Raw genomic sequence first — 17,815 nt, forward strand, 5'->3', positions numbered from 1 at the left:
ATTTCATCCACTACATGGCAACCTGGACAACCTGCATCCTCGCTCCTCTCCATGATCTTGTCAAAGGACTCCCCAAGACATCTCACAAGCCTCTCACATGGACTCAAGAGGCTTTTGCAGCCTTCAACAATATCAAGCAGCACATCACACGCCTTACCCTGCTGGCTCACCCTGCCCCCAACGCCCGAACCACTCTCACAACAGACGCTTCTTCTACTGCCGTGGGTGCCATCTTACAACAAGAGCTCAACGGAACTCTCATGCCCATTGCCTTCTTCTCACAGCGGCTTAAGCCACCTCAATTCAAGTACAGCGCCTTTGATCAAGAGCTCCTGGCCATATATCTTACTGTCAAGCATTTCCAGCACTTCCTCGAGGCTCGTCAGTTCACCATCTTCATCAATAACAAACCCCTAGTCCACACCTTTGCTTCAGCCTCTGAGACACACACACTTTGTGTTCTTCGTCACTTGGCTTACATCTCGGAGTTCACCAGCGACATCCAACACGTCAATTCAGGGCAGCCACAAAGAGATCGCCGACACTCTCTCGTTGTATAGCCAGCATTCTGCACTCATCTCCACCCATGGATTACAGACAGCTCACCGCGGCTCAAGAAAACGACGCAGCATCCTGCGGCAACACCTACATCTTCACCTGCATTGACTGTTTCACCAGGTGGACAGAAGCCATTCCCGTACCAAATGCTACAGCAGAGTCAGCCGTCCGCGCCTTCCTGTCTGGTTGGGTCTCTCGTTTTGGTCCTCCCACGACTTTCATCACCCACTGAGGAGTCCAGTTTGAGTCACAACTCTAGCATAGTCTCCTGCAGTTCCTCGGCACCACAACCGCTTACCATCCTCAGTCCAACGGCATGGTAGAGCGGTTTCATTGTCAGCTGAAGGACACCATTGAGGCACAGCATGACCTCTACAGCTGGACGGATGCTCTACCCTTAGGGCTCCTTGACATCTGTGCAACACACAAAGAGGACAAGGACTGCAGCCCAGCAGATCTCACCCAAGGCGAACCCCTTCTCCTACCCAGGGACTTCTCACTTACTCCTGACCTTGACCACTTTACTCCTGCTGTCCATCACGACCTATTGCAAACACTACGACAGGCAGTTTCTGCATTCAAGGCTACTGCCCCATGCCAGCCTACTCTTTGCCCTGAACACATCCCTCTTGTACTACTCAACGGCGAGTATGTCTTCATCAGGCGCGATGCTCACTGCAAACCACTTCAACGCCCCTACGATGGACCCTTCTTGGTGCTTGCATGGTCAACGAAGTTCTTGGCGATCAATCTCAATGGCAGACATGACACAGTCAGCATCGATCGAGTGAAGCCGGCCACCTTACCCGATGGGCCCCCAGCCCAGCATTACCCCCAACAAACCACGCCTGCACCAGTCTGCCCATCATTGCCACTTGCAGCACCACCTTGTCCACAACATTTCTATGTACCCTCTTTTCATTCTCAGGTAGCTACTGTTCCTGATCTTGCTCCTGATGAGGATCCTGCACCTGGTTCTATGGACCCAAACATCCCACCCAGCACCCCCGTGGACTTTACACCTGCCGCCAGAGAAGAACCACATCCCTCGCCTGTTCCTCCCACCGTTCAACCTTCTCATATCTACAACCCTACTCCCAATGCTTCTCCCGCTGCTTCTCCCACAGATTTTGTGTCACTCGACTGAGTCGTCACTCGTAGCAGTCGATTGGTTCACACCCCTGCCCGCTATGTCTCGTACGTGGGATACAACCCTGTCTACAACACGTTTCCTGCAGTGCCCGTCTTCTCCTCAGTCAATCAGCAGCGAGTTCCATACCACAGCCCCCGCTCCTGAACTGCTCGCTGATTAACCAGTTGCCGTCCTCACCTCAGCCAATCAGCGGCGCCTTTCATCTTGCATCTCTGGACCTTAAATAGGGAGAATCATATAAATACCCCCCCCTGCCTTGGCTTTGGAGTCAACTCATAACTCCAAAGCCAAGTGAAGGGTATTCTACTCAGAGCTCTCAAACCAGCAAGACTTCCTCTCAACAAGCTTCTCTACAACACAGCAACTCGCCTGCATCTTACTGCACTGTACATACAATATATGTAAAGAGAACGTTATTGTGAGTTTCCTTCCTCGCCTCCATCCTGAGAGCGAGATCTCCTCTTTGTCCTGTGTATGTGGGCCTAAGAAAGAGAAAGTTGACTACTGGCCACATACACTACGCTACAGCCTTCTAAGGACTTTCACTTGAATGAAAACATTGTTAAAGATCTTGCAACCCTAACTTGTGGCAAAATATTTCATGAGATTTTGGGACAAGTTCATTGCTATTCCAATCCAAATGCACACTGCTGTTGCATCATTGTCAGGGGAGAGATTGTGGGGTACGTGGTGTTTTGTGTTCTCACTCAGGATGGAATGGAGAAAGGAAACTCACGATGTGCTCTCTGTATACATGTTGTATTGGATGTACAGTGCAGCTTGGTGCTGGGAAGTGGCAGCGTGGTTACAAGCGTGATGTAGAGAGAGCTGGTAGGTGAGGGTGCTCAGAGAAGGACAGCTTGTGGGTCGCCATGCTCGCCGGCGGGAGCGAGGGCCACCAGGCAGCGGCGGAGGAGGTGGTGTTGGTTGCTGCGGCTGTAGCTAGAAGAAGAGAGAGGTCACCACGAAGTCAGGTCTTAAATAGCGGAGGTAGGCGTGGCTTAGTAGTTGACCTCCGTCATGTAAGGCGGCGCTGGTTGACCTAGACCACGAGGCATACACTGGGGAATTCGCGGGGTCGGCTACTCAGCGACAAACAGCTTTTGTAGGGGAGAAATCCACTACAATGCTCCCTCCTTCCCTCCAGGCGGTGTAGGAGACTTGTTGTCTGCAGGGTTGCATGGCACATGTGAGGCAGAACGGGTGGTGCATGCCACATGTGAGACATAACGGCGAGGGCGTAGATGAGCCGGCCGCTAGAGGAGACAACTGTCTAGATACACAATATCTGTGAGAGTAGAGAGGGAGAAAAAGGGTGCGTGGAGGCGATGAATGTTGTGCTTCCCTCACGGCAGGTACAGAGTCGTCAGATGCGCCTGCTGGGGTGTGTAGGCCTGGGTCAGGAGCAGGGGCTGCGTCAGCAGAAGCGGATAAGGGCTCGTGACAGCAGCTGGGTCCACGGCAGCAGCAGGGTGCAGGACAGTAGCAGGGAGTACCTGAGGGAGAAAAGAGGGGTGTGTGGGTACGCACTCAGGCGCATGGGCTGCGTCGGGAGCAGGGGCTGCATCAGGAGGAGCGGCAGGGGTACTGCTGGGCTGGGGGCGGCGTCTGATGCAGGACGGGTGTGCTGGGGTCGGTAGGACGTGGTGCTTGGGGCAGGAAGAGGAGCTGGTGTCTGCTTAGAGAAGCAGTGCTTCTCTAAGGTGTCTAACCTGCGGTTTAGAGACAGTAGCTGTAGAGCCGATGAGAGCTGCTTCTGTGTGGATAAGCCAGTCTTCCATGTTGCTTGAAGACTGGGAGCATGATCTGTTTCTCCTCCATCCTGTGTGAGTGGTCACTCCGGGGGTCACCATTTGTGGGGTTGGTGGTGTTGGTTGCTGCAGCTGTAGCTAGAAGAAGATCTAGGTCACCACGAGGTCAGGTCTTAAATAGCGGAGGTAGGCGTGGCTTAGTAGTTGACCTCCGTTATGTAAGGCGGCGCTGGTTGACCTAGACCACGAGGCATACACTGGGGAATTCGCGGGGTCGGCTACTCAGCTACAAACAGCGTTTGTAGGGGAGAAATCCACTACAAGATAAATAAGCAATTAATCAGGATCCACAATGGAAATGAGTATGGTTAATCTTCCAAGCTTATTACTGTTCTTAAGTAGTATTATCGATAATAATGTAACTCGTACATGTTACTTTTACTTTTTGTACTTTTATCCTCTTCGATACTGATCGGCTCGTCAGCCGATCTTGAATGAGCTCACACTCGGTGCCGCCACAACACTCTCTGGCAGATTGTCCAAAAAGTTTACAACTCTCACTCCGAAAAAGTGACAATTTTATGAACTTGTGTCTTATCACCCCTATTTGATTCAAGAAGTGTGTAGCTAAATACAGTAGAGTACTCTTTAAATTTACTTTACTTTTATCCTCTTCACCACTGATCAGCTCGGGGGTGACCTACTTGAGGTGTATAAGCATCTCAGGGGGCACTACTCAGTCGAGTGTCCTTACTTGGAGCTGGCGGACGCTCGCCCCATAAGGGGTCACAGCTCAAGATTGAAGAAGCCGCAAGTCCAGAAAACTGTGAGGGGTAACTTTTTCAGAGTGAGAGCTGTAAATGCTTGGAACAATCTACCAGAGAGTGTTGTGACAGCACCGAGTGTGAGCTCTTTCAAGACAAGACTTGACCAACACTGGAGCTGGTTCAGGTACATTCAGGAGCCGGTGCATGCCCAGTATTTGCCAACTGTGTGACAGAGACGTGGCCAATCGCCCGGGCGGCTAGCGAGCCGATCTTTTGGTGAAGAGGATAAATGAAAAGGAAAAGTAATCGAGACGTGACCGATCGCTGAAGCGGATAACGAGCCGATCAGTGACGAAGAGGATAAATGTTAAAAATAAAGAAATAAAAGTAAAAAGTAAAAGCAAGCCACTTGAGCGATCGTCACGTCTCTGTTACGCACTGCTGGCAAGTACTGGGCATGCACCGGCTCCTAATTGTATCTGAACTTGCTCCAGTGCTCACACTCGGTGCCATCACAACACTCTCTGGCAGATTGTTCCAAGAGTTCACAACTCTAACTCTGAAAAAGTTACCCCTCACAGTTTTGTGGGCATGTGGCTTCTTCGACTTCAACCTTGAGCTGAACCCTTGTGGGGCGAGCGTCTGCCAGCTCCAGTTAAGGGCACTCGACTGAATAGTGCCCTTTAATATTGTGGGGTTCAAGATGTTTGGTTCACACTCAGGATGGAATGGAGAAAGGAATCTCACAATGTGCTCTCTGTATACATGTTGTATTGGATGTACAATGCAGCTTGGTGCTGGGAAGGCAGCATGGTTACAAACGTGATGTAGAGAGAGCTGGTTGGTGAGGATGCTCAGAGGAGGACCAGCTTGTGGGTCGCCATGCTCGCCGGCGGGAGCGAGGGCCGCCAGGCAGGGGGAGGAGGTGTTGCTGGCTGGTTGGTGTAGGTAGAAAGAGAGCGGTCACCATGAGGTCAGGTCTTAAATAGCGGGGGGTAGGCGTGGCTTAGTAGTTGACCCCCGCTCCGTGATGTATGGCGGCGCAGGTTGACCTAGACCACGAGGCATACACTGGGGAATTGGTGGGGTCGGCTACTCAGCGACAAACAGCGTTTGTAGGGGAGAAATCCACTACAATATGCTTATACACCTCAATTAGGTCTCCCCTTGCCCGTCTGTAGTAGAAGCTAGGTAGTTGGTAGCAGGCAGCTATCAAACAGGGAGGTACTATAGCCTGGGAAGATATTGGAAGCTTAATGTGTTGTCTAATGGTAGACCCTGCTGCTGTATGGCATCACAAAAATTGTGACCCAGCCCAGGTTGCTGATATGAGTTTCTGCCTCATTTACACACAATTGTAGGGTCTCAATTGTTTCTCTTACTTTGACAACACAACATACATACAGTGGTGTATCATTTCTCACTCTTGATATTTTTTAATTGCTTAAAATTTTGTGTGGCCCTTTATTAATAATAATAACAATGATAATAATAATAATATTATTATTATTATTATTATTATTATTATTGTTGTTATTATTATTATTATTATTATTATTATTATTATTATTGTTATTATTATTATTATTATTATTATTATTATTATTATTTTTGTTATTATTATTATTATTATTATTATTATTATTATTGTATATATTCGTCCCCCAGGCCTTGTACCCGGCAGCCAAGGTGGACTAATGCCCATAAAAAATAGTTCAGGCGCTCCAATTCCCAATTAAAGAAAAACTACCAAAAAGAAAGTTACTCGTTAAAATAAGTTCCTTGATCTCTTTAACGAACTAATCTTGGTTCATTGTTGTTAATCTCAGTTCATGTAAATTATCTTTATAAATAAAAGCCAAGTAATATAAGATATTCCTGATCATAACTTGGCGGGTATATTGATCTACCAGGCGCCATCTGTGGTCTGGGGAGAGGACCACACATGACAACATTCCTGCCTGGCCCCCCTAACAACCCCCGCTAGTGATCAACTCTGGCAGTACGTCATCTCGGTGCTAAACTACAGCTGAACAACACGACCACAAGTCATCAGTTGAAGTACTGTACTACCTTACGTAATGGCGGTGAGTTATTACTGGTCTGACACCTGTACATGGTCCTCTTACTCGCCCTGTTAGAGGTTTTATTATTTATTGTCATATAAGTGCCCACTGGTTCAATACAGTACATAGATAGTTTTAGTGTTAACAATGGTAATAATAAATTTATCCAAGGAAGGTCTTTAAGAAAACTATTGAGTTTAATTCCATTGGGGTTCTTATAATTACGGTATTAGAGAAACTACAAAATTAATACAGTTGTAACTACACATGTGATAGACTTTACATTGTACAGTACTTATATTAATTAAGTCTCTCTACACTCAATATTACATTGATGATTAATTTAGTCACCAGGAGTTGACCAATATATTTTTCCAGTGTATTTTGGTGTGTTTTAAGCTAATCTGACCATCATTTTTGTCGGAAATTTATAGTTTTTGCCCCACCCCCCACCAATAATGGGGGAGCCTGGGAAGTCGGGGTTTTTGGGTGGGGGAGAAAACTAAAACAAGTCATCTAACCTAACTTGACCCCTGGCCGGGGGGTTGGATGATGTCAGTCAATATTGTGCATGCGTGATGTGCCGATAACAACTCACAGACGAAGACTGAAAAGTACGTAAAATCAATTAATTCAATTGTGTTGCTATTTTCCACTTCCACCTGGTATATATGGAGTTAAAAATGCTCAGAATAGGGAGATCTAAAATGTTTCATTAGTTTATAACTTTTGGGCGTGCTACAGTATGTCCTAAAGGTAAAATAATACCAAAGGAGGAAATAAGGAGCATTTACCGCCTTGACCTGTTGAAAAGACCAAGAATAGCGTGAGGAATATGTTGTGTGATATAGTACAGGATTTGATGACTGACCAGCAGCCAATTTTTCATCGAAAACTACTATAAAAATGCAGCAATTTTAATATGTTTTATAGTGGACACTCATAATTTGTATAAATGTGTTAAAAAGTGGTTTATTTCTAAATTTAACGTAACATAACCTTAGTAGATATGAAAAATAATCAGCAGAAGCGTTGTTAGAAGACCTCACCTACCTAACCAAACAAACCTGCCTAACCTTACAAGCCAGGAGGTTCACCTTCCCCCCTCCCTCCCCGGACCCCCATGTATATTAAACAGAAAGAACTTATTATGATATGGTGTAATTTTATGTTTTTTTGTGGGCGTGAGAGCAGCCGTCCGCTCTTAAGCACACACACTGAGCACTGGCGTTGATCAAGCCTGGGTGGTGGAGTGTTTTGAAATACATCAGTATGATTGGCCGTTTACATCTTGGGGTGAGTCATCACTGCCGCATTACCGCTGAAGAGACAAAGTAGTGTGCACCTGGGTGCCTAATTATCTACCAAACAAAGCATTTACACAAGAAATTATTAATATATCAGAACTCACTGATGAAAATAAAATAAGAAAGTAAACGGTAAAACAAATAACTCGTCCTCGGGTCAGTCGTCACTATAAACCCAAGATTTTTTTTAAGATGATAATAAGACTAAATTATTTTAGAGTAAGTTAGGTTAGGGTGGTTCATTTTATGAACAAGAAATTATATATTATGGCAGTAGTGGGTAAGTCAGACCTGTTTGTACGGGTCCTTTTCATGGTATTACAGTATTATCATTTCGGTCATTTAGGGAATCTTTAGGAATTTAGGTTAGGTTAGATATAGTTCCTGGGTTCTGTGGTTAGGTTTAGGTTACTTTATGTTAGGTAAGGTAAGATCAAAATAATTAAAAACAGGTAAAAAAACGTTGGAAAAACATAGTGATGACAGAAATAATAATTTTACCGACCTAAGGAGAGAGAAGGACAGTTGACATCTCGTCCAGGCTGTAACATAACTTCTGGGCTGCTGCTTCTGTTCGGATAGCACCTCCGCGATTCTGGCATAGAAGCATCTTGCACTTGGTCCCATCCCACCAGAGGTTGTGAACACTAGAGGAGTGAAGCTGCCTTGATCAACGTTCTGAATTCTCTCCCCGTATGCTCTTATCTTGTCGTTCTCGTTCCTCCTGTGTGCAGCATCGAGAGCTAAGTTACGGTGACATGCGGCCATGGAATAAAAAATCCTGATGTCGAACAAGGCTCGCTGTCCCGGTGTCCTTAATCCTCGAGCACTGACGTCAACACGGACTTCGTTGGATGTGTTTGAAGTCCTATGTTGGAAATTCTCACCGTCCAATGGAAGGAGGGTCGGTTCTACCCTGACATCACGGCAGATTTCCTTCAACATATTTGCTGTGAGATCCCTTACTTCGTCATGCCTCATGCATATGAAGCCCCCTTTCTTGCACACCATGGTGTGATCGATGTCATACGAAGAGCCACACACGCATTGGGAGGGCAAACCTTCTACTGGCCTACCATACCTTAGAGTATTGGCATGTGTGATTCTTGTTTATTGAGACTGAAACCATTTGCCCTTATCGGTAACATAGTTAACCAGTTCGAGGCGCCCACCTCCTGCGCTATAACTACTTTTTTTTTAAATTCTCTGGTACTTGCAGCAACAGCTGCTGCAACTTATCACTTTGGCTGTGCTGTCGTTCTGTCGTAATAGACCTTCGAATCTTGTTTACTTCACTGGTATCCACCTCCCCTATTGCGTTCTGAGCTCTTATGTGGTCCGTGAGGGCTGCCGTGAGCTTAACTGAGTTTTGATGTTCGGTGGCAGCAATCTCCTCTGGATTGGTCAATCCCATTCCTCCCAGTCTTGGTGGTAGTGCAAGGAGTGATCTTTCTGCTGGGGTTAAGTGAGGGTGTTTCACTAATTTGGGAATGAAATTGACGCTGATTGCTTCTTCCAGAGGGTGGAAGAGGGGTACGATATCAGGGATAGTGCGCATCAGGTAGTTCCAGCGATGTTTGACTCCATGGATGAATGCAGCAAATGCCCCATGTGGCTCTGTGCTAGCAATCTCAGACAGAGCTTGGATTTCCCTAACCCACTGATTCACCTTTCCTATTACGTACTCGGTCTTGAAGTCCGTTGTGCCGATTACTGCGCCGAGGTGTCTTTAGCCATCCTTTGTTATTTTGACCTCACTTCCACCGAACACCTCCATTACCCGTTCATAATGTTCTGGCTTCACAATGAGGAAGGACTTGCTGGGGTTTGGGTAGTACCCTATTTATGGGCCTCGTGATGTTACCAGGTCCCACCACTTTTTGGTGTCCTCTTTTCCTGCTCCTGTAAGGTCATCAGCATATGCCACTTACTTGACCTCAGTTGTTTCAAATTTTATTGTGTCTTGGAGCATGGATAGGCCTATTGCATACATTGCCATTGCAACAGGGTCCCCCTGCATTTTTCCCTCGGTTGACTGTATGATGGTATCACCTCTTAGAGCCTTGTTGCTTACTATATAAAGGTCTGATGGATTCCTATATGAGTTTTCAACATACACTGCAAAGTTTGGACACTTGGTCTTGATGTTGTGCAGTGTGGCCTTGCAGTTAAGTATGTTGAATGCGTTTGAAGTGTCCACCAGGAGAACGGCCTCACAATCGCACTGCTCAAATATCGTTCTCATGGCGTAAATGGCGGCTTCCCCGCCAGCCTGGTGGCCAGCACAAACTTGCAGGTTCCCTGCTGCTGCCCTGACATCACCTTTTACCACCTCCATTATGCATTTTCCGATGATCCGCCTCAGCACTTCCCCCACCCCTATAGGCCTGCATCCTGGATTCTTATCCAGGGGAATGAGGCGGCAGGCCATCAGAGCATGGAGGTGTTGGCAACACGAGGATGCCAGCTTTCTTGCAAGGAGGGCAATGGCAGTGCAGAGATCACTTGTTACGGTCAAACTTGTTAGTGCTGAGAATGACTCTCCAACCATCTGCATGTAGCATTCATTGGTGAGCGCTGGGGTGACTAGAGAGGCTGATACGGGACTGGCAGGGTCGTCCTCACATGTTGCACATGTGTGGAGGGCTACATTTAGTGAGGGAGGGAGGCGGCAGCATTTTTCGTGCATTGGAACTTATCTGCCATGGTATGCAGTCTGCCTAACTCAAAAGTATTGACACCTTCTTATGTGGTGCTCCTCCCAGTGTTACAGTGTGGAGTAATCGTCTCCCAGGTGAGGGGGTCGATTTGGCACTTTTTCAGGTTTGTCTTAAGACTAACCTTATGCCTTTTCAGTTGCCTGCAAGTGTTGTTTATTATTTCTTAGGTGACTGTAAAGTAGCTCCTGAGGTGAGCAGAATGGCTCATCGAAAGGGCTGCTTAGTCACACAGACAGGATCGAATTGCACTGCTGCCTAGATCCCAGTGTATAAACGACCATCTAATATACTATAGGACTAGCTGTCCGTCTGTGTGTCTGTTCTGGGCAGCCGAAACGGCACAATCGTTTTTCATCAAACTTGGTGGAAAAATCGCAAAAAATTCATAGTGGAATAAACCTGGTCCCATGTCGATGGTTTCTTTAGGAAAGCATTAATTAACCATTTTATTTACGATGGAAAACGATGCAAGTCTACGGACTTGGTGCACCCTAATTAACCATGCAAGTCTATGGACTTGGCGCACCCTCATTCGCTGTACGCTAGCCAAGCACGAGCGTTCAAACTTTCACTGCGCGATCACTTGTCTTATCTATGCCACCCATGTGCAGAGTTGTGATTAGAGACTTCTGGCAGTCATCTCTGCCTGTTCCCGTTACCACTCGCCCATCGCATAGGACTTTTGGGGGGGTATAAGGGTTTTGATGATGAGGAATATGATGAGCTGGATGATGGCTGCGTGTGAGCTGATTTATGTGGTGAGGCAAGAGCGCAGACTGCAACCACACATCTTGGCTCTCCCTTTTCCTGATCCAGTGGTGTAAGTGTTGCAATGATGAGAGTTGCAATGGATTGCCGATAGCCCAGTTTGTTGGGTTTCGCCTTAGTAGCCTGTCCATCATGCATTGCCTTCGTCCGCCGGTGTAGTCATTGGGCTCCCATGGTGGTCACCTCTTCCGCCTATACTGTATACTGCCGTTGGGGTCTTGTTGGAGCTCTGTAAGCATGTCTGCTTGATGTGGGGCTCCACCTCAGATTTTTCGTTCGGGGTTTACTCCCTTGGCCTCATACCTACCAAGGTTTATCCGCAAGGCAGCGGGGGCAGTGGTTGGTAGGTGCCAGGACATGTTCACATGCCAGTGGACCTATGCGCTGTCCCTCTGGGGCCCACTGCTACTCCGAGATCCCCTGCTGGTCTATCCTAGGCCCACGAGGCACCCAGTTACTGTGTGTTGCCACGAGGAGGCACAGCAGGAGTCTTGATGGTGAGGAGGCTGTGTACTGGCAGGGGAAGACTTATGCAAGTTGCTTCCCTTTTCACCACGAGGGAGTGCCAGCGGCGGCAACTGAAGGTGAGAGGGAGCAAGCAGTGCTTGCACCTTAACACTAAAGCCCCGTCCACACGATCGAACAGTGCCCGGCGGGCTTTGCCCGTTTACCGGGCAAAGCCTGTGCGTTGTTGTACACACGGGGGTGGTTGGCGGCAGTCATAATCAGGCGCCAGTAGCTAGTAGGTGGTCGGCAGTGGCGGGTGCTAGTAGGTGGTCACTGAAGAGCATAGCGTTGTGTACTATAATAATTGCTGCTACGTGCAAAAAGAAGAACCAAATGCAGAAAAGGGAATGGTGTAAAGAGTGGTTAGGCCAAAGAAAAGTATTGGGAAGTCATGCCACGATTTTACGTGAACTGCAAGATGGACGTGAGCAAGACTTCACCAATTACATGAGAATGGACCCCAACACCTTTTACAAACTTCTAGCGAAAATGGAACCATATATAAAAAAACAGGATACCAATATGAGGGAGAGTATATCTGCGGAGGCTCGTTTAGACAACGCTCATATGTCTTTCAACTGGGTGCACCTACACGTCACTTCAGTATAGAGCGAGGATATCAAAACAAAGTTTGTCTCGCATAATACCTGCAACTTGTCAAGCCATGTATGAAGTACTCAAGGAAGATTACTTGCAGGTGAGATTTGTAGTACATAAAAAATTCATTGAATTATGTTAGAATTATGATGTGCATAGACAGGAAGCTATGGGACTAGAGTGAGGAGAGCGGCAGGAACGAAGAACACACACGAATGTCCTCATTACATAATACATAAACAATCTCCCGTTTATTGTCACGCCAATAATGTACATTGCATTAAGCTTATTTGGTTATACACTGGACATCTGGACCGACCGGGGAACATAAACTGTACGTATCACATTTGCAGTACTTAACTCAGGTTTCACAAAGTGCTAGCATATGTTCTGTCAGTATCTCCGTTCATACCTCACCGACTTGAGGACCCGACCCCCGAGGTCAGCGGTGGCGTAGTGATCAGCTGTTTTTGACAGTCACGTGAGGTTCCAATAATAACACGTGTCTTGTATTGCAGGCTTGTGTAATGTTGAGTATTAATGACAATATTATAGGAATGTCAGTTTTCCGGTTTTATCGATTAATTATCAATAATGAAAATGATATTAAAACATATTAGTATTTGTGAAGGGGGTAACCCTGCCATACATATGTGATACATGATGGACCTGTTTGGGACACTAGGTTTTTTGCAAATAAGAAATTGATGATTGACACAACTTGTATAAAGACAAACTTTATTTCACATAATAATTACATACACCCCAACATATGTAGTATGCAATTAAAGATTTTAAGACATGTCAATAAAAAATTATATACCTACATGCATATACGTAAATAAAAAAAAATAAATGACCACAGTACCAGGTTTAACAGCACACAATTATCATTGTGTGTTTGCCACTAAGGACATAACGATAGTTGAAATTATCCAACACCCTTAATCAATAGAGTACTCTTATATAATCATTGTTGATGAGGAAAGCCTGCCTAGTTTCCCCAGATAAAGAACCTCAAAAATAAGTTTCTGAGCATGGATTCTATTTTCACCGGTCATCTGTCCACCAGGCAGGCGGACCATGATTTCGCTCGACGCCGGGCACGGGCACTCCGCTGGTTTGCCTGCCAATTTTAAATGCGCGTGCCTGCCGGGCACTGCTCGATCGTGTGGACAGGCCTTAACACAATGCTGCCACAGTAGATGCATTACACCACCCTGTGCACACACACACACACACACACACACACACACACACACACACACACACACACTGCTGGCTATTATTGTCAGCAGAACATACTGTACCATGTCAATTCTAAATGATGTGTGGCAGTCCTTTGAGTAAGGTGATCACCATTGACTTTTACTAAGAGTTCCATCAGCAAGTTTACCTGAAGGAGAAGTAGGGAGAGAATGGGGAACAGTATAGAACTACTGGTTATAATATTGAATAGAATAGGGAACATCTGGCAGGCCTTTGGTTGGTCTGCATATTGGTTGTGGCTAAAGCAAAGAACCGTAAGAAGAAAGGACACTCACCCCATGGTAGTGCTGCTACACATTGTTTAGTCTGGCTGAACTACCAGATATTTTTCTTGAATACACATTCCAAAGATGTGTGAGGTAAGTTTTAAACGTAGACATCACGGAACCTCGTCACCTTCGTAGCCGTCAGTGGTGTTGCAGATCCGGCCATCTCCATGATCTTGTCGGCGCTTTTGACTATAGAATGCACCGTAGAGGGAGCCAAGCCGTACACGCCCCCAATCACCGACGTTCCTCCTCCGTGTTAATGACTTTTTACGATATCCAATTTCACGTCCGACGTAACTGCCACACGTGATCTCTAAGCAACATTGCTGGGAGTTTAGCTGGTCGCTTAGGCATTGTGAGATCACACAAAACACACACCAGCACGTGTGAGACTGAGGCGAGCGGGAGGGTATGGCGGAGGAATACATACACACGCTGTCCTACGCTACAGTTGAGGGGCGGCTCAAAATTTTTGCTCGTATGAATTTGCGAATAAACGGGGCAACCATTGCGAATAGTGGAAATGGGTAACAATAAATTGATTGCAGATAAACGGGGTTATGAATACCGAGGCTATGAATAATGGGGTTTGCCTGTATTATAATTTAGGGGGCGATTGATTCTTTGCATGTAAACCTTTTTTCCTATTGTTATTTACATAGTAGATTGAAAAAAAAATGCATTACTCATCTAACATTTACCATGTTGTGCACACCTTGCTATTTGTCCAGTGCTTATATACTGTACCCTACCCTACTCTACTCTACTCTACTCTACTCTACTCTACTCACATTTATATTTCTCTAGGCTGCATATTGTTTATGTGACATTATATTTTACAGCCCGACAAGGATAGAGAGACAACTCTAAAGGACCGAGAAAATGTTCGAGTTGTAGTACGAGTTCGTCCTCTGAGTGATCAAGAAACTAAAGCAGGTTATAAAAGCATGGTGGAGTGTGATGATCTAAACTGCTCCCTTCTGGTGACCAACCCTGATGCCCAGGCTGGTGAACCACCCAAAGTATTCACCTTTGACTCTGTGTTTGGCCAAGACTCTAAACAGGTAGGAAGATAACTGACACAACTCATTATTAGTCTTTGTAAGTGTAGGAAATTTCACACTTATTTTCAGTTCACATTTATATGGTACGGTATATATTGAAAAAATCTTATAGTACTGAACTGTACTGTAATTATAAAGTTTCTCTCCAAATGTTATGTGTATTAAAAATAAATTCTCAGGCATCCATTACAGTACTACATTGTGCTTCTGTTGTAGCTGTGTTAGTGTTGAAACTTTGGTCACAATAACATGAATTTTTTAATCCTTTCAGCAGTGAGTTTTAGATTTGCTTCCATCACCAAGATAATGAGACAGTATTTGGAATTATAGTATATTTCAAAGGCAAATTTTTGGCCTTACAATTTTTAGTTAAAGGAACTATATTATATAAAGACAAGGCGACAATACACTGAATTTAGAAACTATGTACTTTATAATATGATGACAGTAATTAGAATATAAAAGCAATAAATCCCACTAATTGTAAACCCTTGCTCTCAGTCCACCCTTTTAAGAAAGAATTTACAGCAGAGATGAACAGCCCCACCTGCCAGTTGTGAGTGTTGTGTAAAGGAAACCATCAAAACAGGTTGTTCATTAACCTGAGCTACTTGGCTCAGGACTTAACTAGTAAATAAGGTTTCAGGATCAGTCTTCTATTTCCTTATGAGTAATGTAACATTATGAACAGATACTCACCCTCTAGTACTCACCTTATTTTATGGCATATAAGACACTTTTTGGTCTGAAAAATGGCCAAAAAAAATCAGCTTTTGTCCTATATGTGAAGTTGCAGTCTCCTGTAAGCTAATGAATTCCCCAGTTGCTGTCTCCAGTAGGCTAAATTCTACCTAACCAACTCCAGAATTAAAAATATGTTATTGCTTACTTAAACACACTATTATTATTTTAAATTTATTAAAAAATAATTATTGTAAATATAAAAGGTCGATCTATAACTAGTCTGTACTGATAACGATAACCTGAGACAATTAACGTCCGTATGGCAGACACCCATTTCTTCAAAGGCAGCTAAGTAGTAACCATTTCTGAACTCTTACAAGCATTACAATCCATTAATGCCATACCTGTTTTCTTCACCTGGATACTGGAAAACTTGTATATTAGCTGGACTCCAAATATTTGACTCTTCATCTAGTGAACAAGCTGTACAGGTACTATATTTTCTGGGTCATAAGAATTCTAAGTAACAAAAATTTACTTAATTTTCCAGGTTGATGTATATAATCTAGCAGCGCGTCCCATAGTAGAGAATGTGCTAGAAGGATACAATGGGACGATATTTGCTTATGGACAGACGGGCACTGGCAAGACGTACACCATGGAAGGAGTCAGATCAGTGTCAGAGCTCAAGGGAATCATTCCAAACTCTTTTGCCCATATATTTGGCCACATAGCAAAAGCTGAGGAGGACAAAAAGTAAGAGTCAAGATTGTTTGTATTGTTCTAAACATGCAAGTGATTGGTTAGTTATTTTCTCTGGTCTACTTGTTGGTCTGTCACATGTGTTTAAACTTGTAAGTGTCTCTCATGATGGCAACATTCTTCTGCTACTTTATATATATATTTTTGGCTTTGTGTAGAAAATTTATATGTTCATCAGCAGCAGATAAGGTGAATAATAAACACAGCAATCCACCTTTCTGATGTTCTGTCACTGATCTACTGTAGTATGTATACCTACAATAGATACAGTATCCTTTATTCTGAAGTACAGTACCTTTCTACAGTAACCTTTACCTTACAGCTGCTTATATTGTTTCATCTCAGTCATATATCCTGTTCTGGAACTACCTTCAGTGATTGTTATGTGGGTACATTCATAACTGTTATTATTTCAGAGTTTCAGTGACAAAATACAGTACTGCTCACACACATAAAAATATATATTTCCTTAGTGTTTACAGTACAGCATGCCCTTAAAATTTGAGAGGGTTAGGTTCTCCAAATGGCTGCGAACAACATTTGTTGACCGGGGGGGGGTTACTTTTTTACTCATATACAAAGAAAGGTATATTCTGTTTTTTTTTTTTTTTACACGGGTATTAGCCCACCCGGACACAGGTCACCGACCCACATCAGGGCCTGGGGGGGCGAAAACATAATCATCATCATCATCATAATAATAATAATAATAATAATAATAATAATAATAATAATATTTCAGATAAGTAAAATTTATAATAAAAAAAAATAAATAAAAAAAAATAATAATGATAACAATAATAATAATGAAAACACTGCAATAATAATAATCATAATAATAATAATAATAAGGAACCATAAAGAAATTAAAAAAAAAGATCATTAGTGAGAAACGATATACAGTTTGTATGTTGTATTGTCAATAGCAAGAGAAACAATTGAGACCCTGCAATTGTGTGTAAATGAGGCAGAAAGTCAGATCAGCAACCTAGGACTTGGTCACAATTTTCGTGATGCCATATGGCAGCAGGGTCTACCATTAGACAACACATTATGCTTCCAATATCTTCCCAGGCGGTAGTACCTCCCTGTTTGGTAGCTGCCTGCTACCTTAGGACAATTATTTCTTTTTTGTCTATATTGTATATGTGTGTGTGTGTGTGTGTGTGTGTAGACACAGACACACACAAAACACATAAAAATAAATAATAATGGGAAAGTCCTCTCACAAATAATCAGAAACAAGACAACAAAATGCATTAAAAATGTGAGAGTCGACTCCGGGCTTAGCTATTAAAGTTAACTTTAATAACTAAGCACAGAGTTGACTTGAGGGTCGACTCACATTTTTTAATATATTTTGTTGTCTTGTTTCAGATTATTTGTTAGAGAATTTTCCCATTATATATTATTTATTTTTATGTGTTTTGTGTGTGTGCCCTCAAAGGTAGTGCTATACACCCCCCCCCCTTATACAACATGGATAAGGAAGGTTAAATTGTGTTAAGTTGTATAAGAAGTGAGTGTGTTATCCATACAGTGGGGTATGCTATAACGAACGGATCCTACTACG

General features: G+C 44.2%; 2 protein-coding genes across 3 annotated transcripts in view; both read left to right on the top strand.

Moving 5' to 3' along the window:
- Nucleotides 1-14: 14 nt before the first annotated feature.
- LOC121853468 lies at nt 15-1,705 on the top strand. Its single transcript, XM_042347611.1, has 3 exons — nt 15-307; nt 823-1,330; nt 1,487-1,705. The coding sequence occupies exons 1-3, from the start codon at nt 15-17 to the stop codon at nt 1,703-1,705; spliced, it is 1,020 nt and encodes a 339-aa protein (XP_042203545.1).
- Nucleotides 1,706-6,140: 4,435 nt separating this feature from the next.
- The window catches only part of LOC121853491 (kinesin-like protein KIF3A), an 85,938-nt gene continuing 74,263 nt past the window's right edge, over nt 6,141-17,815 (top strand). For both annotated transcript variants that reach the window (XR_006086324.1, XM_042347640.1), the window contains exons 1-3: nt 6,141-6,316; nt 14,575-14,796; nt 16,031-16,236. Coding sequence is in view for 1 of the 2 variants with exons in the window: in XM_042347640.1 (XP_042203574.1) it covers nt 6,311-6,316; nt 14,575-14,796; nt 16,031-16,236 (434 nt within the window). In the remaining variant the exon portion in view is untranslated. The remainder of the gene's footprint in view (nt 6,317-14,574; nt 14,797-16,030; nt 16,237-17,815) is intronic.

Source organism: Homarus americanus, unplaced genomic scaffold (assembly GCF_018991925.1).
Source record: "Homarus americanus isolate GMGI-L3 unplaced genomic scaffold, GMGI_Hamer_2.0 scaffold4896, whole genome shotgun sequence".
Taxonomy (NCBI): Eukaryota; Metazoa; Arthropoda; class Malacostraca; order Decapoda; family Nephropidae; genus Homarus; species Homarus americanus.